Source organism: Panthera leo, chromosome C2 (genome assembly GCF_018350215.1).
Source record: "Panthera leo isolate Ple1 chromosome C2, P.leo_Ple1_pat1.1, whole genome shotgun sequence".
NCBI classification, from domain to species: Eukaryota; Metazoa; Chordata; class Mammalia; order Carnivora; family Felidae; genus Panthera; species Panthera leo.
This window is the reverse complement of record NC_056687.1, coordinates 18,753,823-18,777,201: the sequence shown is the minus strand read 5'-3', so window position 1 is coordinate 18,777,201 and position 23,379 is coordinate 18,753,823. Positions and strand designations below refer to the sequence as shown.

The 23,379-nt window shown below is 38.6% G+C and overlaps 1 protein-coding gene across 3 annotated transcripts in view; it reads left to right on the top strand.

Moving 5' to 3' along the window:
• Positions 1 to 23,379, top strand: part of GABPA (GA binding protein transcription factor subunit alpha) — a 40,646-nt gene that overhangs the window by 7,649 nt on the left and 9,618 nt on the right. For all 3 annotated transcript variants that reach the window (XM_042954925.1, XM_042954926.1, XM_042954927.1), the window contains exons 3-6: positions 2,357 to 2,501; positions 6,493 to 6,577; positions 10,172 to 10,417; positions 18,609 to 18,803. In XM_042954925.1, the coding sequence (XP_042810859.1) occupies positions 2,357 to 2,501; positions 6,493 to 6,577; positions 10,172 to 10,417; positions 18,609 to 18,803 (671 nt within the window). The remainder of the gene's footprint in view (positions 1 to 2,356; positions 2,502 to 6,492; positions 6,578 to 10,171; positions 10,418 to 18,608; positions 18,804 to 23,379) is intronic.

The following is a 23,379-nucleotide window of genomic DNA, read 5'->3' as shown; positions in this document are numbered from 1 at the left end:
CCTACTTTTCTCTGTAAAGCAGATGACATAATACATTGAAAGTAAAAGGAATTGAAGAGTAGAGGACTTCTGTGGAATAAAAAGGTTTAGAACAATTCTGTATTGAATGGACAGAATTACTAAGGTTGACAAGGATGCTGAGCATTGAGAGTAGAGCTGAAATTTAAAACTTAAATTTTTAATAGAGCTTTCCAGCATGTTTGATTATGCTATTTTCTCTTCCTTTAATTATCAGATACGTGTGTATGTATATGTCCATTTGTTTATGTCACAAATTACCCCAAGACTTAGCTACTTGAAACGTGCAGCATTTATTATTGCAGGTTCTCAGAGTCGAGAACCTGGAAGCAATTTAGCTGGATGGTTCTGGCTCAGGGTATTTCATGACCTTATAGTTAAGCTGTCTGTCACTCTGGGCCACTGTCATCTGAAAAGTTGACTGGGGCGAGCATATTTGCTTCCAAGATCACTCATGTGGCATGTGGCAGGACCACTCACTTCCTGACCCACGTGGGCTTTCTCTGTGGCTACTCATGACGTGGAAGCTGGCTCCCCCTAAAATAAATGGTCTGCCAAAACCATAAGAGACTCTTAAATACAGAGAGCAAACAGAGGGTTACTGGAGGGTTGTGGGAGGGGGGATGGGCTAAATGAGTAAGGGGCATTAAGGAATCTACTCCTGAAATCATTGTTGCACTATATGCTAACTACTTGGATGTAAATTAAAAAAACCACAAATGGTCTGACATAGTGCTTTCCAAGATAGACATTGTAGTCTCTTTCTAAATTACCTAAGAGGTGATATGTCACTTCTGTCTTAGTCTTTTGGTCACACAGTCCAACCTCCAAACAGTGTGGAAGGTAACTACTAAAAGGTAGATTATTAGGAGGTGAGTGAGGATCATTTGGGCTCTTGGAGCCTGACTTGCGTATATTTATGTTTATGTAACACACACAAATGGCCCACATAACCTAAAGTGTTTACTGTTTGGCCCTTTATAGAAAATCTCTGCAGATGTCTCTTGTAAGAAATTGATAGCTACTACATTGACCAGGGGAGTAGCTGTAAAGGAGCAGTTATTGCTATGAAGCTGTCCTCTCTACATTGTTGTTGTGCAAGAATTTAGGTCCAGGGATATGAGAACATTCTCAGTTTTTCAAGAGAAACTCAGTTTTGCATGAAACTTTCCAAAGTTTAAGTAGTATCAACAAAATATTTAAAAATTTTTTAAATGTTGAGCTCACATAAAGTGGGTCTTTAAAATCTGTCTTAAAGTGACATTTCTTTTAAAGAATGATTGTTACAGAAAAAGGAAAAGATAGCCTATTGTGCTATAGCTAAGGAATTTGTTAGAAATACTTGGCCAAAAGACCCAATTGTTTTACCTTAATAAAAATAATAGTAATAGTTTACTAGTATTTAAAAATAATCTTTGTTTTTAATCATGAGTGTTCTATTATGAACTTTTGTTAAAGTTTTAGAAGAAATTCGGGTTATGTACACTAGTAAGTGATATTTAGGAATATCATGCATATATCACATTATACTTGGAATTTATGTGAAAATGGAACTGGACAAATTTTTAAATACATGATGCAAATAAGATTCAAATCATATTAAACATGCTGTGAAACTTCGTTGAACTCCAGATTCACTAATTTAGCAGATATTATTTGATGTGTGTCTTCTATTCGACACCATATAAGGATTTCAAAAAGTATGTAGAATTGTTTGCCAAGATTTTACTCTCATGGAACTTATGATTTCATAAAATTCAAAGTATGAAATAACAATACGGAGGAGCCTCAGAAAGCTTTAAAGCAGGAATGTAATTTTTTTAATGTGGAATTATGCTGATTATAACCAGTAGTTCTCAGTTAAGTTAAATCAGAAGTATTTTATGTAACTTAACATTTTCGAGCCTTATTATTTACATTTATGTTGGGAAAGGAAATTGACTAGTAGAGATGGCATACAAATTTTAAGGAGACTTTTACCTTCCATTCTGGGCCTAAAATTTTTCAAAATGACTTGAAAATGTAACATAATGCAAACATTTCCCTGTAAATATTGTATATGTAGTATTTCTATATGTATACACACATATGGACATTTATATACCTAGAGAGATACGTCTGCAAGACTGTATCTTCACATTTCAAGCTCACATTTCTCTGCAATTCAGTATTCAATTTGGCAACACTAGTTGGTGACAGGCCTACCACTGAATGGTGTCTATGCAGAAATGAGTTTCAAAGACCAGAAATGTGTTTTGATATTGAGTTTTGGTTTGAGCGTATTGTTACTTTAATATCCAGGGTAAAAATGTTAACAATTATGTCCTTTAACATTTAGCATTGTAGAACAAACCTACACTCCGGCTGAATGTGTAAGCCAGGCTATAGACATCAATGAGCCAATAGGCAATTTAAAGAAACTGCTAGAACCAAGACTACAGTGTTCTTTGGATGCTCATGAAATTTGCCTGCAAGATATCCAGGTAAAAAAAAAGTTTTGGTTTTTTTTTTTTTTTAGATTTATGTTTCAGCATTTAAGTCTGCATTAGAATTTTTTTTTTTTAAGTAATCGTTACACCCAAGGTGGGGCTCAAACTTAGAACCCCCAGATCAATAGTTGCATGATCTACCAACTTGAGCCAGCCAGGCGTCCCAGAAATGTTTTCTTGTTAGCCTTTTATCTGTACAGCTATAGTCATTATAACTAAATTTGACCTGTTTTACAAAATTTAAGCATTTAGGAGTAAAAGTTATTCCAGCAAAATTCTCTCCATTCAAAATTACATTTAAAAGATTGAGTACTAAACGAAACATTTGCTTTTTACTTTCACAAATATAAAATAAGTTCAAATACATATGAATCAAAGCCTAAACATAAAGTAGTGAGAAGCACATTGACGTTGGAACCTGCAGTGTGCCCTCCTCACATCCTGTTTGTAACTAGCTTTTAGCTTCTTTGTGCATTAGTTTCCTTATCTTCAAAAAGAAAAAAATTGCCTAAATGATTTTTATATTCCCTTCCATATTTATTTGCTCCAGGAATGAATTTCAGATAAGAACTTAAGTACCAGTGTATATATTTCTTAGAGTTTATTGCAATAGGATTTTACCTGTGGTAGTATTTTAACAGTATATTATGTTTTCAGCATATTCATAGTCGTATTTTATGGTATTCTTTCAAGAAAGGTAGTATTTTCATGTGTAAAAGGTAGTGGCTTAGATAGAATTGCTCAAATAGTTTCTCTAGACCTTCCTTGAATATAAGAGTAAGTATTAGAGTTTTATACTGTTTTTGTATGCTAATTTATATGAATACAAATGGTGTCCTTTTTGGGATTATTTGGTTTGTTTAATCTCTTCTCCCCTTTGTTTGCCTTATGACGTAGGTACTCCATGTGTTGTAGGACTTTTACCTTAGTTTTTTAGAAATTCAAATCATCGTATGTCTATTTTTTTTTTTTTTAATTTATTATTTTGAGAGAGAGTGCGCGGGAGGGGAAGAGAGAGAGAGAATGCCAAACAGGCTCTGCATTGTCAGTGCAGAGCCCGATGTGGGGCTCAAACTCATGAACCGTAGGATCATGACCTGAACCGAAACCAAGAATCTGATGCTCCACCATCTGAGCCACCCAGGCACCCCTGTCTATTATTTTTAAATAATATTTTGATGTAGAATAAGTTGAAATGTTTAGATGAAATTTGTGCATTTCACTTGCCACTCAACCATACTTTTATCTTTTCCTTTCAGTAAATCTAGTGAATGTTGAAAGGGACAAGGATCTTGCTCTTCTAGAATTAGAGAATGTATGTGAGTCTAATGATATTAGAATTTTTGACATTTAAATCTTTTCTTCTCTTGGAGAGAATAAATTAGCACAGTCTTTTTGGAAGGTAGTCTGGCATTTAGTGTCTACTAATATTGAATGTGAAATACCTAGTAGCTCACCTCAATAATTGTTCTTACAGAAATCCTCACCTAGGTGAACAGTTATACATCTGAGATATTCATTGCATTGTTGTGCAGAAACTGAAAATAACTCAAATGTTCCAAAAATGGACTTAGATAAATAACTTCTGTAGATTGGCATTTAAGACAGCCGTTAAAAATTGGTGAAATGGAACTGTATGGGCAGTTTACCTTGAATGAAAACATAATTGCAGGGGTGTCTGGGTGGCTCAGTCGGTTAGTCACCCAACTCTTGATTTTGGCTCAGGTCGTGATCTCACAGTTGTGGAAGATCATGGGATTGAACCTCACTTCGGGCTCTGTGCCGACAGCATGGAGCCTGCTTGGGATTCTCTTTTTCTTCTCTCTCTGCCTCTCCCCTATTCTTGGTGTCTCTGTGTCAATTTATAACAATTTATTGAGGTGAGCTACTAGGTATTTCACATTCAATATTAGTAGACACTAAATACCAGATTACCTTCCAAAAAGACTGTACTAATTTATTCTCTCTCCAAGAGAAGACTTAAATGTCAAAAATGTCTCTCTCAAAATAAATAAACTTTAAAAAATAATAATTGCAGGACACTGCTACATTATATCATTTAACATTCACATCAGTTTTTGAAATCAGCATTTTTTTTTTTTTTTTTTTTTTTTTTTAAATTTTAGAGAGAGCAGGAGTAAGGAGAGGGACAGAGTTGGGGAGAGAGAGAACCTTAAGCAAGCTCCATACTAAACATGGAACCCATCACAGGTGTCGATCCCATGACCCTAGGATCATGACCTGAGTCGAAATCAAGCATCAGATGTTCAACCAACCAGCCATCTAGTAGCCCCCAAATCAGCATATTCTTAATTACATTCTACAGATGTAGAAACTGAAATTTAAAGAAGTTAAAAATTTGCCCAATGCATAGCTACAAAGAGGTACATTGGAATTTGAACACAGGCCTATGTGACTCCAAACTCTACTTGTTTAAGGCAGACTTTTAAAAAAGTTTGTATTAACTTAGTGTCACTGGGCTTTACCTCTAAAATAAAGGGGAATCTGGACTTGATCTCTTGTCTTTCAGCTCTAACATTTATTGTTTTTTTTTTTAATCATACCTGACCTAACCAAAATGAAAGTATTACCTGCAAAGTACCCAAAGTATCAGAAGTTCTCAGTAAATATTAGTTGAATAATATTGGAAATATGCATCATTCGTAGTATCACAGAATTCAGAGCTACCGTAGTATCTAAAGCCTTTTGCAGTCCTCCCTGTCTCCCTTCCTCTCTTAAAAAGAATGTGAGGATAGCAGCTTCTCATCTTCATAACAATTAACCACATGCATCTGGAGTCAGAATGCTTGCTGCTTGTGGTGATGCTTTTGTATTTTCAGATGAATGTGGACTTGAACGCTGATGGGGAGTGGCAGAGTTGTGCTCCTTTGAGGGGTATGTGAACTAGCTAGGATATGCAGTACTGTGTGAGAGTTCACCGTCAGAGTTCCACATGCTGTAGCTTCTGCTGGATCATACCCGTGCCTACCGCAGAGAGGAGGAATCTGGGTATCGGGAGAGTTTTTAACAGAGCGTTAAGCAGAGAGACTTCTTTTAAGGAGTGAAACTACCATGTTTGACCTGTCTTTCTGCAGGGTTATACAGAGTGTTTTGTCTGTGTTCGCATTTAGACCTAAAGTCATTTAAGATTTTAGGTTTTATTTGTATGACTGCTTTTTTAATATTAGAAAATGTGTTTGTACCATGACTACAGCATTGACTGAATTCTTGGGAAGGGGAATGGGAGGAGCTTTGTGCCTCCAGCTGCGTGGAATGCAGACACACAGATGTATACATTACTCAAGATAATTATAGTGCTAGTGTGCTTTTAAAATGGTGACAGAATGTCTGGAAGACAGAACCTTACATTTTGTCATCAATTTCCCATTGTGTGAAATGCATTGACTGTTAGGCGAGGTGAAGGATAAAAGCACTAATACTGAAAGGATATAGACTTATTGTGGAAGATACCAAAGCTAGGTCAGGTGTGAGCTCATAAGTCCTTTAACTTTATTAACTGTATTGCCAGAGATTTAGAGTTAACCTTGATCTTAAATGTGTGGCATTGGTAATTCAGGGGACTTGGCAAAAATTATGTTAATAGATTTATATAAATCTCCCCACTAATTAAACACCCTTCTTTATTTATGACAGGAAAATTGCATTATCTTCTACTTTAAATATATATGCAGAATAAACAGTAATAATGCCTTTTGACATTATTTAAAATCCTAAACTCCAGAGCTAGAGAAAACCACCACCTCAAATACATTTGGTTAATTTATGTTGTCTTTAATTACTACCATGGTGGTTAAAATATTTTTAATTTCGACAAAGAATTAAGTGATATGACAACTTGGATAATTAGATGTGTTCTTATAATCCCATTAGTATGCCTCAGTAATTAAGTCCTGTTTGGTGCATCCATTTATATTAAACCAGATGACTGAACTAAAATTTGCCTTTATCATTTTCCCATGTTTAGCTGGACCCAGAACGAAGTTTGTTTGACCAAGGAGTAAAGACAGATGGAACTGTACAACTTAGTGTACAGGTAATTTCTTACCAAGGTAAGCTGCTTTTAATGTTGTTACTTTAAAGTCTAGTTTGTGTTTTTTTTAAATATGAGAGAACTCAGTTTTACAAGTTTGAGGTGTTTTACGTGGTTGTCTGAATTACTTTATGTGATGTTATAGTCACATATTCCTGTCTTTGGTTTAATTATTATATCTGTCAGGGTGAAGTAGATAGTATAACATATTCTACTAGTTTACTCAGAGAAGAATGTATTGTAAAGTAGAGAAAGGTGGAAATACACGTTCTGGTTGATTTTCTCAGAACAGTTTAGCCACACTGCAGAACTGGATTGCCGAAGAAGCTGTTGCCCTGCCATGATCTGGAAAGTGCCAGATCTAAAAGCCACCACTATAGCTGTCAACTTAGAACCATGCTGCCCCCACAGTGATCCACATTAGCCAAAAACATGGATGTCATGTGCCTGCTTGTCCCTTCTTTACTCATTTCCTAACAGCAGGCTTATGCCAGTGATTCTACAACCTGAATCCCAACTGGAACCGTAGCTCCAAGGAAATCTAGTCTCTACAGTTTAGCACAGAGAGAGGAATTTGCAAAAGATATAGAGTGACTCAGTCACCTATATCCAACCCAGTATTTTACTAATCTTGTTTAAGTACAAAAGTTAGAAAAGTAGGAAACCATTTTGGGTAGGTTGAATTTTGGTTTTTAAAAATGTGGCTTGTTGGGAGTTCTGACCACAGTTTTAGACTAATTTAAATGTTTGAACATAATGTATTGCTTATAATCGCATTTCACAAATCAAAGTATTCTCAAACTATGAAAATGGTAACTATCTCCTGATCTACAATTTCCCCCAGAATGACCATCGTTGGCAATAAGAAAGAAATTCTATGTTTTCTTCTTTTTTTTATTTTTAACTTGTTTTATTTTTTATTTTTTAAAATTTACATCCAAATTAGTTAGCATATAGTGAAGCAATGATTTCAAGAGTAAATTCCTTAATGCCCCCTACCCATTTAACCCATCCCCCCTCCCACAACCCCTCCAGCAATGCTCAGTTTGTTCTCCATATTTATGAGTCTCTTCTGTTTTGTCCCCCTCCCTGTTTTTATATGATTTTTGTTTCCCTTCCCTTACGTTCATCTGTTTTGTTTCTTAAAGTCTTCATATGAGTGAAGTCATATGATTTTTGTCTTTCTCTGACTGACTAATTTCACTTAGTATAATACCCTCTGCTTCCATCCACGTAGTTGCAAATGGTAAGAATTCATTCTTTTTGATTGCCAAGTAATACTCCATTTGTGTGTGTGTGTGTGTGTGTGTGTGTGTGTGTGTGTGTGTGTGACATCTTCTTTATCCATTCATCCATCGATGGACATTTGGGCTCTTTCCATATTTTGGCTATTGTTGATAGTGCTGCTATAAACAAGGGGGTGCATGTGTCCCTTCGAAACAGCACACCTGTATCCCTTGGATAAATGCCTAGTAGTGCAATTGCTGGGTAGTAGGGTAGTTCTATTTTTATTTTTCTGAAGAACCTCCATACTGTTTTCCAGAGTGGCTGCACCAGCTTGCATTCCCAAAAATTCTTTGTTTTCTTTAAAAGCTTAGTGACTTCTTGCAAGCGTAGGGAGAGTTGACTTGATGAAATTTGAATGGAGGATTAGAGATTAATTTTAGGAAATTTTTTTTCAAAAATTCTAGTTCTTTTTCTCATGTATATTTGAAAACTGACTTATCTTTGTATCAGAAAATGAATGATAAGCAATACAGTTTATTATAGAGTTGGTTTTCAAAGAGGTTTCAAGGTTTTCAACTTTAAAGTTGACTTTTGTTTTTTCTTTCAAATATACTTTGATTAAATTTGATATAGATTGTAACAGACGCAATGACCAAACAGTAGGTGTTAAGTAATATGATAGTTTCTTAGAGCTGTCATCATAACAGAAGTATCTGAGATGATTTTATAAAGGCCTAGTTTATTCTGTTTTGAATATCTTAAGAATTTGGGGTATTTTTTTTTCATTCAATTGAAAATGGAAATCAGAAGTTAATAATGTGTATTTAGCAAACTCAGTGCCAATTCATTTTTAACACATGTACTTTGACCCTTGAAAAGAAGAGCAGTCAGGGGTGCCTGGGTGGCTCAGTCAGTTAAGCGTCCGACTTCAGCTCAGGTCATGATCTCACGGTTTGTGAGTTCGAGCCCCGCATCGGGCTCTTTGCTGACGGCTCAGAGTCTACAGCCTGCTTTGGATTCTGTGTCTCCCTCTCTGCTCCTCCCATGCTTGTGCTCTGTCTCTCTCTCTCTCTCAAAAATAAACATAAAAAAAAAATTTAAAAGAAAATCAGTCAGTAAATAATCTTAATTTGCTTAGAAGGACTTCTACAAATTCCGCAGGTGAGTAGCTACTCCTTTATATTCTCCCTAGTCTAGTTTTTATTTTCTAATCCATATTGGTACTTTTTCTTTCTAATAAATGTTCATAAGTAGCTGTGCGTGTGGTGGTAGTAGTGGTGGTGGTGATGGTGTTAAATTGTCTTAGACTTAGTAGGAAAGTTGCAGGGGTGCCTGGGTGGCTCAGTCAGGTAAGCGCTAGATTTCAGCTGAGATCGAGCCCCACGTAGGGCTCTGTGCTGTCAGCTCAGAGCCTGGAGCCTGCTTTCGGATTCTGTGTGTCCCTCTCTCTTGCCCCTCCCCCGCTCCTCCCTCCCTGCCCCTCTCTCTCTCTCTCTCTCTTGAAAATAAACATTAAAAAAAAAAAACAAAAAACAAAAATGTTACAAGAGGAGTAAAAGAATTCCTGGATGTCCTTTACCTAGATTCCCCAAATGTTAACTTTTATTTCATTTGCTTTGTTCTCCGTCCACCTGTCCCCTTGTTATCTTTTTTGCCCTGTTTAAGAATAAGTTGCAGGGGGTGCCTGGGTGGCTCAGTCAGTTAAGCATCCAACTTCAGCTTAAGTGTGATCTCACAGCTCATGGGTTTAAGCCCCATGTCAGGCTCTGTGCTGACATCTCAGAGCGTGGAGGCTGCTTCGGATTCTGTGTTGCCCTCTCTCTGTGCCCCTCGCCTGCTCATGCTCTGTCTCTGTCTCTCAAAAATATATAAACGTGGGGTGCCTGGGTGGCTCAGTCATTTGGTGTCTGACTTCAGCTCAGGTCATGATCTCTCTGTTCATCAGTTCGAGCCCCACGTCAGATTCTGTGCTGACAGCTCAGAGCCTGGAGCATGCCTCGGATCCTGTGTCTCCCTCTCTCTCTGTCCCTCCCTCGCTCACGCTCTGTTTCCCTCTCTCAAAAATAAACAAACATTTAAAAAAAAATAAACGAACATAAAAAAAAGAATACGTGTTGCATACATGATCTTTTTCTGTCCCTAAATACATCAGTGTATGTGTTTTCTGAAAACAAGGAATTCTTTTGCATGACATTACAATTATCAAAATCAGGAAATTAGTCTTGACACAATACTGTTATCTACTAAAGTTCCATTGAATAATTGTATTTATGTCTACAAGAGAGTATTTGCTCTACCATTTGAGAGCGCATAAACTAAGCTAATGACTTTTTAGTGACTTTTATGTATCCATTTGAATTTACTTTTTTTTTTATTCATTCTTAAGGAATTGAGCCTAAGCTAAACATCCTTGAAATTGTTAAACCGGCGGAAACAGTTGAAGTAGTTATTGATCCAGATGCCCACCATGCTGAAGCAGAAGCACATCTTGTTGAAGAAGCTCAAGTAATAACTCTTGATGGCACAAAACACATCACAACTATTTCAGATGAAACCTCAGAACAAGTGACAAGATGGGCTGCCGCACTGGAAGGTTACAGGAAAGAGCAAGAACGCCTCGGGATACCTTATGGTAATAAAATACTTAATTATGTGCTAGTAGTATAATAGGAATTAAGCTTGACATAGAAGATACTAGGGTGAGTAAGTTATAATCTATTTTAAATGTAGAATATTTAGGAAGAATATCGTTTTCCGTATTTTTTTTATCCCCTTTGGACAAATATTTTTGCAGATGTTGGGAATACAAAGAAATAAAATCTGCCTTCAAGGTGTTCATAATGTAGTTGAAGACAGAGAAGCTAAGTGAAAGGAAATAGTTGCCATAAAAGGTAGCATGGTTTTAAGCTGTAACTTACATATATAAAGGGAATATGCTGTCACAGTCTCAAGGGATCACAGTGGCCTGTGTGGAAACTGGGAAAAGGTTTATTACAGACAAAGAAACTGATGGACAGAGAAGGGCAGACCAGACAGGAAACACATGTGCAAAAGTTAGACATGGGAGTGAGTATTCAGGAGTAGTGAGGTTTGGTGGAGTTAACTCTTAACAGTGTAGAACTGTTTTGATTGATGGACGTGACCACGTGGTGGGAGTGCATGGCATATGTTGGTGCACATGGAGACCGGATGAAGGGAAAACAGAGGCATGTTATAGTTGAGTTGTGGCTAGGTGATAATGTCTAGGTCAGCTTGAACTTGATAATTTCTGGGGAAAGAAATGAATGAAAATAGTGATGGGGCTGAGCAGCTGACTCATGGATTGTGTGAGGGCAGAGAGGAGAGATTCAAGTACTGATGCAACTTCTCAAGCTTGGGTGCATATAGGGTAATCATGATATTGATGAGAATTGGTGACATCTTCATTACATGTGTAGTGAACTACATGTGCCAGGCATCATGTTAAATGCTGGGCTTTTGATGGTGCATAAGAAAGATAGTCCATGCCCTCCGGAGCTTAAGTGGGAGAGCTGGGGAAGTCTGGTATTGGGAAGATTTTTTTCAAGGGAAAGTGGTTCTACTTTTGAATAGTACCGACTTAACTAAAGGTAACCAGAAAGTATTTTCAGGTATACAAGATTTGGACTGGAGATAAAGATGTTTTCTGGGACTCCACTGTGTTGAATTTATATTGAAGCCGTAGAGTGTATGCAGTCTCTGATGGAGAGAGAGAAAATGGAAAGGAACACAGTGTTAAAGACTGGTTCCTGGAGCTTGTCAGAATTTCAGCTTGAGGAGAAAAGAAGGGAGACACAGAATGGCTGAAGAGATAGAAGGAAAACAAGAAATGTATATAGTGACTGTGGAATTGAGAAAGAGTTTTAGATGGGCAAGAATCTCCACACTGCCAGCAAAGTAAAGAAATGCCAACTGAGTAGTATCTGTTAAATTTGGTGATCAGAGGTTTATTGGTAGATTTAGAAAAAAAGTAACTGTAGAGTTAAAGATGAGTTACAGGAAATAAATAGACATGGAAATGGAAAAAACTGAATATTAACCTTTGATGGGGAGGGCAAATGGGAAGAGTGTTGAGAGAATAAGTAAATGTTATTGAAGGTTTAAGAGTTGTTGATAAGCTGAGTATTGGTAGATAAAATGATATGGCACTAGCTGGAAAAGGGTAGATGAAGAAAGCCACGAGAGGGACTTTTAATTGCAACATAAGAAGGTAAGTCCAGTTTGGAGGAGATCAAGCTGTTCCTCAGAGACGGTGTAGTTGACAGTATTCTTACCTATTTTTGACGTGTGGAAGCCAGCATAGATGTTGTACTTGACTTTCTTGTTACTGAGTCACCCCTGAGAGGGGAAATGCTGAGAAGGAAAGAAGGAGCATAAAAACATTTGAAATAATATTTTATGGTTTGCTAGACTTGCAACAAGAACCTTTTGGGGAGTAGAATCCTTTTTTTTTTTTTTTTTTTTTTTTTTTAATTTATCGTCAGGGTAGCTAACACACAGTGTATACAGTGTGCTTTTGGTTTTGGGGGTAGATTCCCGTGATTCATTGCTTACATACAACACCCTGTGCTCATCCCAAGAAGTACTCTCCTCAATGCCCATCACCCATTTTGCCTCCTCCCCCAAGGAGTAGAATCTTTTATGGAGAGTAATATTTAAAAATGAATTGTAGAGAGCAAGATTATAAACTTTGACTCAAAGTTCCAACCAAGGGTATTACTTACTTAGAATAAAGCTCTTTTCAAACACTTGACATTTATTTAGGTATAGGAAGATTTTTTTTAAATCATTGTGTTTTTTTTTTGTTCCTAAAATCATTAGCAACTGGAAAGTTTTAGGAATGTAATTACTGTTTTCTTAGGAAACTATCGTTTCAGGTTTCTTTCTGCACATAAGGGTAGTCATTTTGCAATTGCTTGTTAATTCTGTGCAAAATTGAAATATGGCTGACTGGTCGTAGCTACTTTAAATCTCTTTGAAATATTGGTCCACATTGGACAGTTCCTTAAAGTTCGTTTTATACGTATCAGTTTTATATCTGGACAGGAGCTTAGAACCACCTGTTCATATATACAATCCCTTCACTTTTAGATTTTTCCAGGACTCTATTTTCCTGCTGTTTTGTTTTTGTTTTGTTTACTATTTCACATTTAAAAGCTGTCGATGAAATTCAAATTAATGAATTTATAGTAGTTAGAAGTCTGGTCAAATGGGATGTTCAAACTGACTAAAAGTATTTATTCTTGTCCTTTTTTAACAAGAATATTAAAAAGATGACTATATTTATTTATTTTTATTTTTTCTTTCAGTTGTTTGAATAATTAAGAAAGATAGTCACGTTTTTGGCTCCCAAAATTGTCAAATATTAACATTTTAAAATATTACAAGTGTTGGGGCACCTGGGTGGCTCAGTCAGTCGAGCATCCGACTTCAGCTCAGGTCATGATCTCATGGTTCATAGGTTCGAGCCCCATGTCAGGCTCTGTGCTGACGGCTTGGAGCCTGCTTCAGGTTCTGTGTCTTCCTCTCTCTCTGTCCCCCTGCTCATGTCTCTCTCTTTCTCTCTCCCTCAAAAATAAACATTAAAAAAATTTTTTTTTAGTACTACAAGTGTAAAATACCTGGTACAAAAAGAGAAGAATGTAAAATTGTTTATGTTGATTACATGCTGAAATAACATTTGGATTCATTAAATGAAATTATTGTTAAAATAAATTTCACCTAATTTCTTTATTTTTTAATGTAGCTGTTAGAAAATTTTTAAATTACATAGTACCCTGCATTATATTTCTATTGGACAGCTGCTGATCTAGACAATTGTAGCCTTCAGTTCTGGGAAATTTTCCTGTTATTAGTCTTTTGATAATTACCTTCTGTGTTTTTCTTTTCTTTTCTCTGAAATTCCCGTTCAATCTCATGGGCTGATCCTCTGTGTCTTTACTCTTCCACTTGTCATTTCTGTATCTGTCTGTACAACTTTGCCAAATTTCTTGTCTTTATATAACAACCTGTCCTGAGAGTTACTTTCGCTTTACAAGGACTCTTGATATTTGTTTGTTGATTTTAGTATTCCGAGCTCAGTATTATGGATATCATGTTTTCTCTTACCTCTCTGAATATTTTCATCATTGTGTTGGGGTTTGTAAAAATTTGTTTTCCATTTTGTTATGGCATTATTTCTGTCTTTTCTGAGTTCTATTTTTCTGTTTATTTTTGTTTTTTTTTTAGACTGAAATATCTGATTATTCCTGCTCATCTGTTCATTGAGTGAATAACTTTTTTTTTAATGTTTAATTTTGAGAGAGAGAGAGAGAGAAAGAGAGAGAGAGAGAGAGACAGAGGTGAATGGGAGAGGGGCAAAGAGAGAGGGAGACAGAATCCGAAGCAGGCTCCAGGCTCTGAGCTGTCAGCACAGAGCCCGATGCGGGGCTTGAACCCATGAACCACAAGATCATGACCTGAGCAGAAGTTGGATGCTCAACCAACTGAGCCACCCAGGCACCCCTAACTTTTTTTTAATGTTTACTTATTTTTGAGATAGCGTCAGCGGGGGAGGGGCAGAGAGAGTGGGAGACAGAGTATCCACAGCATGCTCTGCACGGACAACAGTGAGCCAGATGTGGGGCTTGAACTCATGAACTCTGAGATCATGACCTGAGCTGAAGTCAGATGCTCAACCGACTGAGCCACCCAGGCGCCCCAGAGTGAATAACTTTAAAGCTAATTAGTTTGAAGCTCTGGAAAGGGTTTCTTGACCATACACAAGTAAAATGGGGTATTGGTCATTTCATTAAAAGATTTGAAAGTGCCAGTATGTATAGCTCTTTTTCCTGGGTTTCTTTAACTTTTCTGGAGAATTGGCCAAATACCTAACAGGGGTAGAACATTGCAGTGAGGATTTATGGTTGACTTGTATGTGAATGCTGCATTGTGGAAGTGGAAAGGGAAGGGCAGAGGGTCTCACTCTTCAGTTTGTAGACTTTTATTACTGGGATCTGTTCTCCCAAGATCTGTTTAATGTCTGTCACTGATCTTAAAGTGTTCCTGGGAGTGGGGGAAGGGTTATGGACATGTGTGTTGAGGGATGCTTCTGTTCAGTTGGCTCCTGAGAATGAAGGAGAGGCCCTGAAGGTTCTGACACCACCATACACTTAAAATCAGTCCCCTGATTTGTATTTCCCTGATGAGGAGCGACGTTGAGCATCTTTTCATGTGCCTGTTGGCCATCTGGATGTCTTTTTTTTTTTTTTTTTTTTTATTAAAAAAAAATTTTTTTTTAATGTTTATTTTTGAGAGACAGAGAGAGGCAGAGCATGAGTGGGCAAAGGGCAGAGGGAGAGGGAGACACTGAGTCTGAAGCAGGACCCAGGCTCTGAGCTGTCAGCACAGAGCCCAATGTGGGGCTCAAACTCACGAACCGTGAGATCATGACCTGAGCCAAAATCAGACGCTTAACCGACTGAGCCACCCAGGTGCCCCTGGATGTCTTCTTTAGAGAAGTGCCTATTCATGTCTTCTGCCCATTTCTTCACTGGATTATTTGTTTTTCGGATGTGGAGTTTGGTGAGTTCTTTATAGATTTTGGATACTAGCCCTTTGTCCAATATGGCATTTGCAAATATCTTTTCCCATTCCGTCAGTTGCCTTTTAGTTTTGATGATTGTGTCCTTTGCAGTGCAGAAGATTTTTATCTTCATGAGGTCCCAATAGTTCATTTTTGCTTTTAATTCCCCAGCAATAGCACTGCTTGGAATTTACCCAAGGGATACAGGAGTGCTGATGCCTAGGGGCACTTGTACCCCAATGTTTATAGCAGCACTTTCACCAATAGCCAAGTTAGGGAAAGAGCCCAAATGTCCATCAACTGATGAATGGATAAAGAAATTGTGGTTTATGTACACAATGGAATACTACTTGGCAATGAGAAAGAATGAAATACGGCCTTTTGTAGTAACGTGGATGGAACTGGAGAGTGTGATGCTAAGTGAAATAAGTCATACAGAGAAAGACAGATACCATATGTTTTCACTCTTATGTGGATCCTGAGAAACTTACCAGAAGACCATGGGGGAGGGGAAGGAAAAATAAAAAGTTAGAGAGGGAGGGAGCCAAACCATAAGAGACTCTTAAAAACTGAGAATAAACTGAGGGTTGATGGAGGGCGGGAGGGTGGGTGATGGGCATTGAGGAGGGCACCTGTTGGGATGAGCACTGGGTGTTGTATGGAAACGAGTTTGACAATAAATTTCATATTAAAAATAAAGAAAGAAAGAAATCAGTCCCCTCATTTACCATGCACACCTCTTCTGCTACCTGGTGCCACCATGACCTGAGCCAATAAGGGGGTTCTGCAGGCAAGAAACTCTTCTTGCTATATCCTCCTTGAAAGATATATTAGGTCATAGCTTCTCCTGCTTCACTGGATTTTCACTCTGCTTATGATCTTCAAAAATAAGTTGAAAATCTCCCATCCATTTGTCATTTCCACTCATGGTCCTGTGAGTTTACTTCTTTTAAAAAATCCTTAACTATAATTTTACTAGGGTCTTAGAGAAAATAAGCAGGCGAATATGCATGGACAATTAGTTACGTTAAGAAGTCCTAACGTAGGACAGAAGTCCTAATGTTATTTAAGAAAACAAATCAGACTACTTCTATTTTCCCCCAACTTTTTTGATCTTGACACTTTCTTCATGTTTTTGTAAAATGAGGTTACTTGAATTTTTAAAGGGAGTTGTGTTTCAGGATAGCTTCTCTAACTTCCCAGAACTCCTTCATCTGTTATTTTCAATTAATATTAAAAAATAGAGCCAGTAGGGGCCCCTGGCTGGCTCAGTCAGAAGAGCATGTGACTCTTGATCTTGGGGTCGTGTGTTCAAGCCCCCACGTTGGTTGTAGAGATTACTTAAATAAATAAAACTTTAAAAAAGAGCCACTTGCTTGCTCAGTTCCTGCCTGTTCCCTTACTCCACTTTTATCTGGACCTCCTCTCTCTTTTTCCTTGGTGTTCCTATGCTACTCAATTTCGATCCCATTCCGCCCGGTTTCTCCTCATTGTGGTCCACTCTCCTGGATGTGATCCGCAGGCTCAGTTTTTAGAGCTCACAGATGCTACACTGCTCCAGCCCCTTCGCCTTTACCTCAGACCTTTGGGCTCTCCTGTTACTGGATTGGGCAGGACTGGTTGAGCTGCTGCTTTGGCTTGGCCTGTCGTGCTTTCAGTAAGAACTCCCTGGCTGTGTTCGAATTCTCTCGTGCTCAGAATGAAGAATGGGTCACATGTCCCTTTGCTTCCTCCCCGCTTTGCTGTCTCCTGCACAGATAACTGACACCATGAAGGTCTGTGACTGTTACAGCTTTGTCTTCACCTGTGTGTATTTGGGCTTTCCTGGGGATAGCTTGTCACCTCGTTTTTTTGTAAATATACCTGGATTTTTGGTTTTGCTCTCTAGTCGCTTTTAGTGGTGTTTTTTTAACATGTGCATTTAGAGACATTAAAAAACTTCACTGCCATCCTCCTCCCTTCACCTCTTTGTGAAAATTTCAAATAAAAAATCAGTTCTGTGACTATCAATCCTCTATTATGTTTGATTCATTTTTTACTATAAATTGGCTCTTGATAAGTACCTAAATGTTTTTTTCCCCACTTACTCCTATTGAATAGCCTGCAGCTTAGGGCATGTAACCAACGCTATTTGGATAGGTCATCTTCTCCATGCAGAAGTATCTGTATCAAAATTAATTCAGTCAGTATTTATTAAATTTATATGGGTAAAATACTCTGTTAGATGCCGGGGATACAACAATTAAATATTCGTACATGTTGGCCATCCTTTTCGTTTGTAATTCAATTAGATAGTAACAAATGATTGGGAAAATGAATTTATTTGTATTTCTTTTTATAGATTTAACAAATTATGCATAAGGCATTGTGGTAAACGCTGAAGATACAGTGGTTTACAAGACACAGCCCTTATATTCAAGACCTTAACGTGTTACAGGGAAAGACAGCTGAGTAAACATGCAATTTGCATGTTGTAAGTGCCACCAAAGGGTAGAGATACAGGAGCACTAGCTTTTTACAAGAAGCAAAAGGGAGGGAAGGTTATGTTGTGCACATTTTGGAGAGTAAGTCTAGCTCCTCAAAAGCCCCTTATGGATTTTTTTGGGTTTTTTTCAGTGCACCAAATTGTACACAGCTACAAAATAATGTTTGAAACTTGAATAACTTAACTCCATTCTCTCTAAAGTAATCACATATTTTATTCTTCCAGTTGACCCATTAGAGAGCAATTTTATACTGTTTTTCTTAGTAAAACTCCAGACTAACAGATGTAAAACCAGATGAAGTCATTACAAATTTAGGTTGAAAAATTCAAAAGGAGCTGAGGAGAAAATACATCATTAAAACTTATTTGGGGGCACCTAAGGTGGCTCAGTCGGTTAAGCATCCGACTCTGGATCACAGCTTGGGCAGGTCACGATCTCACAGTTCATGAGATTGAACCCTGCATCGGGCCCTGCACTGACAACACGGAGCCTGCTTGGGGTTCTCTGCCTCCTCCCTCTGCCCCTTCTCGGTGCCCCCACCCCTCTCTCTCTCTCAAAGTAAATAAACTTTAAACAAATTCTTTTTTAATTTTATTTGAGTTTATATACTTTACTTGGGGAAAAAAAAACCTGTCTGGATTTTATCTCCATATATATGTGTGTGTATATATATATTTATACGTATTGACAAATTAACCGTGAATTCATGTAGTGTCGAGATAGAGCTAGGCTAATGGTAATATTTTTCTCTTTAGATCCTATACAGTGGTCCACAGACCAAGTCCTGCACTGGGTGGTTTGGGTAATGAAGGAATTCAGCATGACTGATATAGACCTTACTACACTCAACATTTCTGGAAGAGAATTATGCAGTCTCAACCAAGAAGATTTTTTTCAGCGAGTCCCTCGGGGAGAAATTCTGTGGAGTCATCTGGAGCTTCTTCGAAAATGTATACAATTTAAGTTATTACCTATTTGCGTTGTAACTTCAGTTTAATTTTATTTCGTTATAATTTTGTCTTCATTGTGCATTGTGATCATAGATAATAGCAATAATAATTAACACTTAATTGTTTAAGGCTGTGCTGGGAGCTTTATATGCATTATCTCATTTAATCCTTCTAATGCCACAGATCCTTACTTTCCCTATTTTTTAGATAGGAAAGTGAGGCTTAGACAGCTCTCTTAGCTCTCTTGTACCGTCTCTTAGACAGTACAAGGCTAGGGAGTGGCAGGGCCAGGATCCAAAACCAGGCTGGTGAACACTAGAATCTCAGTTCTTAAGATGCTGTGCCGCATACTTAGCTCTCTTCATAAATTTTAGTCATTGACTTTTATTTCATCCGTCAGTTCTTTCATTTACTGTTTATCTTCTAGAAACTTAAGATTGTCCACAGATGTCATCCCTGTTTCTTTTCATCATTAGTGGAATTAAATCTTCTACAATTTCTTTTAATTGAATGGGATCTTAAGAGAAAGAAGTGTAGGGGCGCCTGGGTGGCTCAGTCGGTTAAGCGTCCGACTTCAGCTCAGGTCATGATCTCGCGGTCCGTGAGTTCGAGCCCCGCGTCAGGCTCTGGGCTGACGGCTCAGAGCCTGGAGCCTGCTTCTGATTCTGTGTCTCCCTCTCTCTCTGCCCCTCCCCTGTTCATGCTCTGTCTCTCTCTGTCTCAAAAATAAATAAATACAGGGGCGCCTGGGTGGCGCAGTCGGTTAAGCGTCCGACTTCAGCCAGGTCACGATCTCGCGGTCCGTGAGTTCGAGCCCCGCGTCAGGCTCTGGGCTGATGGCTCGGAGCCTGGAGCCTGTTTCCGATTCTGTGTCTCCCTCTCTCTCTGCCCCTCCCCCGTTCATGCTCTGTCTCTCTCTGTCCCAAAAATAAATAAAAAACGTTGAAAAAAAAATTTAAAAAAAAAAAAATAAATAAATACATAAAAAACCTTAAAAAAAAAAAAAAGAGAGAAAGAAGTGTAAGTGTGCATCCCTCCATCTTGAATCGAAAGCAGCTGGTTGTAAGTGTTTCCATGTTGGCTCCACAGACATTATTATTATGATTAAGTGACTATATACAGAAATTAGAAACTACTTGGGTGACCAACAAAAAGCTCAAGTAAATGCAAATTATTTTGTTTGAATTTTAATCCATCTTAATCCCCTTTAATCCAACAGTGACTATCTGTTAAAATATTTTAGCAGGAACCTGTTCCCTGACACCCAGTTTAGAGGCCAGAGATGCTAGCCAGACACACATACTTTTCAGAATGGGTGAACAGGACAAACTCTGACTTTGGTTTTGTAATGGTGTATAAAGGTACCTGGTAGGGTTTATTCTGTTATGTGCCCAGTAAAAGAACAGCTCAGGTTGGAGGGATTTTACATAGTAATTGACCGCCTGGGGTGCATTCTCTACTGCTGAGTAAGAAATGAGCTCTGGAGACAGGGTTTTTCCTTCACTGATTATAGTTTGTCTCTTTTATGGAATCTCTTAAATATTAGAGGGAAAACGTATCTATGACACTGACTCACTACATTCATTACATTTACAGGGTTTATTTCCAGTTTTTCTTAATAGGTAAAGAAATTAAATGTTCTAGTTGAAGTTTTGTCCTTGATTTCACGGTTTTTTTTCTCCTTCGTGCCTTTCAGATAAATAATGAAAACTCTTGAATTGTTTCAGATTTTTAGCATATGAGTCATGTTTACTGAAATGTTTTCATATAGGAACTCTAAAGATTAGGACAGGACAAAGACGGTGCTTAGACTGCAGTTTGATTTTTCTCAGATTGGCAGGTTTTCTCTCTCCCCGAGGGCAGCACTTTGTTGTGGCTGTCTGGTTCTCCTAGTGCTTCCCAAAATCTTTAAAGCTCATTCAGCGACTTTTCCTGGTATGGGGAGTAGAGGAATCTCGTGTATCTGTTCATTCATTTCCTTGAAGTGAAACGGGTCTTCCTCAGAAAAACTCTGCCCTGGAATTTTATTTTCAAAAGTAACAAATCCCCACAGCTTAGATAAGTATCTTGCAAATTCCTTGCTTATCTGGCCATGGTTCTTTGCTTTGTCCTGGCAAGGAAGGTCCCATCTGGTTTGGGATCCTAATGCCCAGTTCTGAATTGGGGGATTGGTAGGCTGATGTGTAAAGGCTATTTCTGGCAGATTTTCTGTAATTCACAAGCCTCATTTCCCAGAACAGGCTTTTCTGAGCACAGTCAGGTACTCTGGCCCATCTTGTAGCGTGAAGTCTATAGCATATGTCTTACGAACCCGGCATCTATCATCTAGTCGTCCTCCGTGATCTTTCAAGAAGAAGCAGTGTTGCACAGATCGAGCTTCTTCTTCATTTATGTTAGATTCTCCACCTGGGTCACCCCCACCTTCCTGCAGTTCATATGGAAACTTCACCGAGTCCTGCTGTACTCACGAGGATAATTAGGAATATTCCATTACTGACAGCTTTTTGAAGAGCCTCTTGAAATGCTGTCACCAAAGCCAAAGCTCTCAGTTTGCAGAGGACCTCCTTTAGGAAAAAGAATTGCCTTGTATCTTTAGTGTCTAAAGTTTCTTCATAAAACGGATTCATTTCACCCAGAGCGCTGCCTCTTAGGATGATTCTTTTGTACGTGGCCAGGATTTGAGGGCTACAGTAGAGGAATATGATAGGTAGTCTGTGTGGTCTTGAACCCAGTTTTCAAAACCTCCTCTGTGTTGTGTCTTAATCTTGAGAGTTCCCAGGAGACAGACCAAACTCCATTCTGAGACTCAGAGCTTACAAGCTGATCTTACAGGTTGGTAACACATGGGTTTTGCGATGGTGACTCCGTTTTGCCTCTTTTTTTTTTTTAAATATATTTTTAAAATATTTATTTATTTATCTTTGAGAGAGAGAGAGAGAGAGAGCATGGGAGTAGGAGGTGGGTGGGGAATCCCAAGGTGGCTCCACACTGTCAGCACAGAGCCCAGTGTGGGGCTCAGTTTCATGAACTTGTGAGATCGTGACCTGAGCTGAAATCAAGAATCAGACGCTCAACTGACTGAGCCACCCAGGTGCCCTTCTTTTGCCTCTTTTTAGGCTAGGGCATCTGTGTTCATTTAAGCCACAAATGGAACAATTTCTGTTTCAGTAGCACTTTGCTTCTTCAAGGTGCCTTTATAAGATTTGGGGGGAAATCTACAAATGTAGGGCACGGATTTTTCTTCAAGAGAGACAACAGTTCTTGAGGAGAATGCTCAGAACTAGGAATCTGGATGAAATAGTAACATCTTCAGTTTCTGGAAAGTTAAGCTTTGTTTCATGCATTATGCTTTTTGTTTGTTTGTTTAAGTTTATTAATTTATTTTGAGAGAGAGAAAGCACAAGTCAGAGAGGAGCTCTGAGAGGAAGAGAAAGTCCCAGGCAGGCTCTGCACTGTCTACACAGAGCCTGACACAGGGCTTGAACCCACAAACTGCGAGGTCATGACCTGAGCCGAAGTCAGACACTTAACCAACTGAGCCACCCAGGCACCCTCGGCATTGTGCTATTTGAAAGCAGTTTTCTTTAATCCTCATAACAACCTTGTGAGGTGATGGGTGGGGATATCTCATTTAAACATGAAGAAATTAATGTTTAAGTTGGTTGAATAATTTACCAAAGTCACACAGCCAGTAAGTGAGGGCTAAGATCAGAACGAAGATCTATCGAGGCCAGTCCCATGTAATTGTATAATCCCCCAAACTCAGGACCCCCAAAGAAAGCTCCCTTCTGACAGGTAGGGTTTAGACTTCTTTTTAGTTTCTCAGCGCTTCCCAGTTCTGTGTGCCTGGAACCGGGCCCTGGCATGGTGCCCTAAGTAGAGCTGCGTTGGGCGCCCAGGCTCTAGGACTCACTCAGTACACAGGCGATTGCTGGTAGGAACAATTTCAAGAGAAAAGAATCCAATCCATGATGGACACTAAATAGGTTGAAGTGTTAGAGACTGGGAAATAGGAACTCTTGTTTAAGAAATAAAGAATAGGGGGCACCTGGGTGGTTCAGGCAGTTGAGCGTCCGATTTCAGTTCAGGTCATGATTTTGCCGTTCGTGAGCTCAAGCCCCACATTGGGCTCACTGCTGTCAGCGCAGAGCCCCCCTCAGATCCTCTGTCCCCCTCTTTCTCTTCCGCTTCCCCGCTTGTACGTTCTCTCTCTCAAAAATAAATAAATCTTTAAAAAAAAGAAAGGGTAGCATTTGAGTAGGGAACAGCAACAGATGAGTGATGAATGGTTCTCTAAAGGGTTATATTAGGACTTTTTACAATGTAACTCTCATATGAGAGCTATATTTGTAACCATTATTACATTATTTGATTCACTTGTGACTTTTAGGACCACTACAATTTTATTGAAAATTTAGCTATCTTTAAGAAGGAGCCTTTATAAAATTAAAGCAATCTTAATCAAAACTTTTATCCAGGGGCGCCTGGGTGGCGCAGTCGGTTAAGCGTCCGACTTCAGCCAGGTCACGATCTCGCGGTCCGTGAGTTCGAGCCCCGCGTCGGGCTCAGGGCCGAT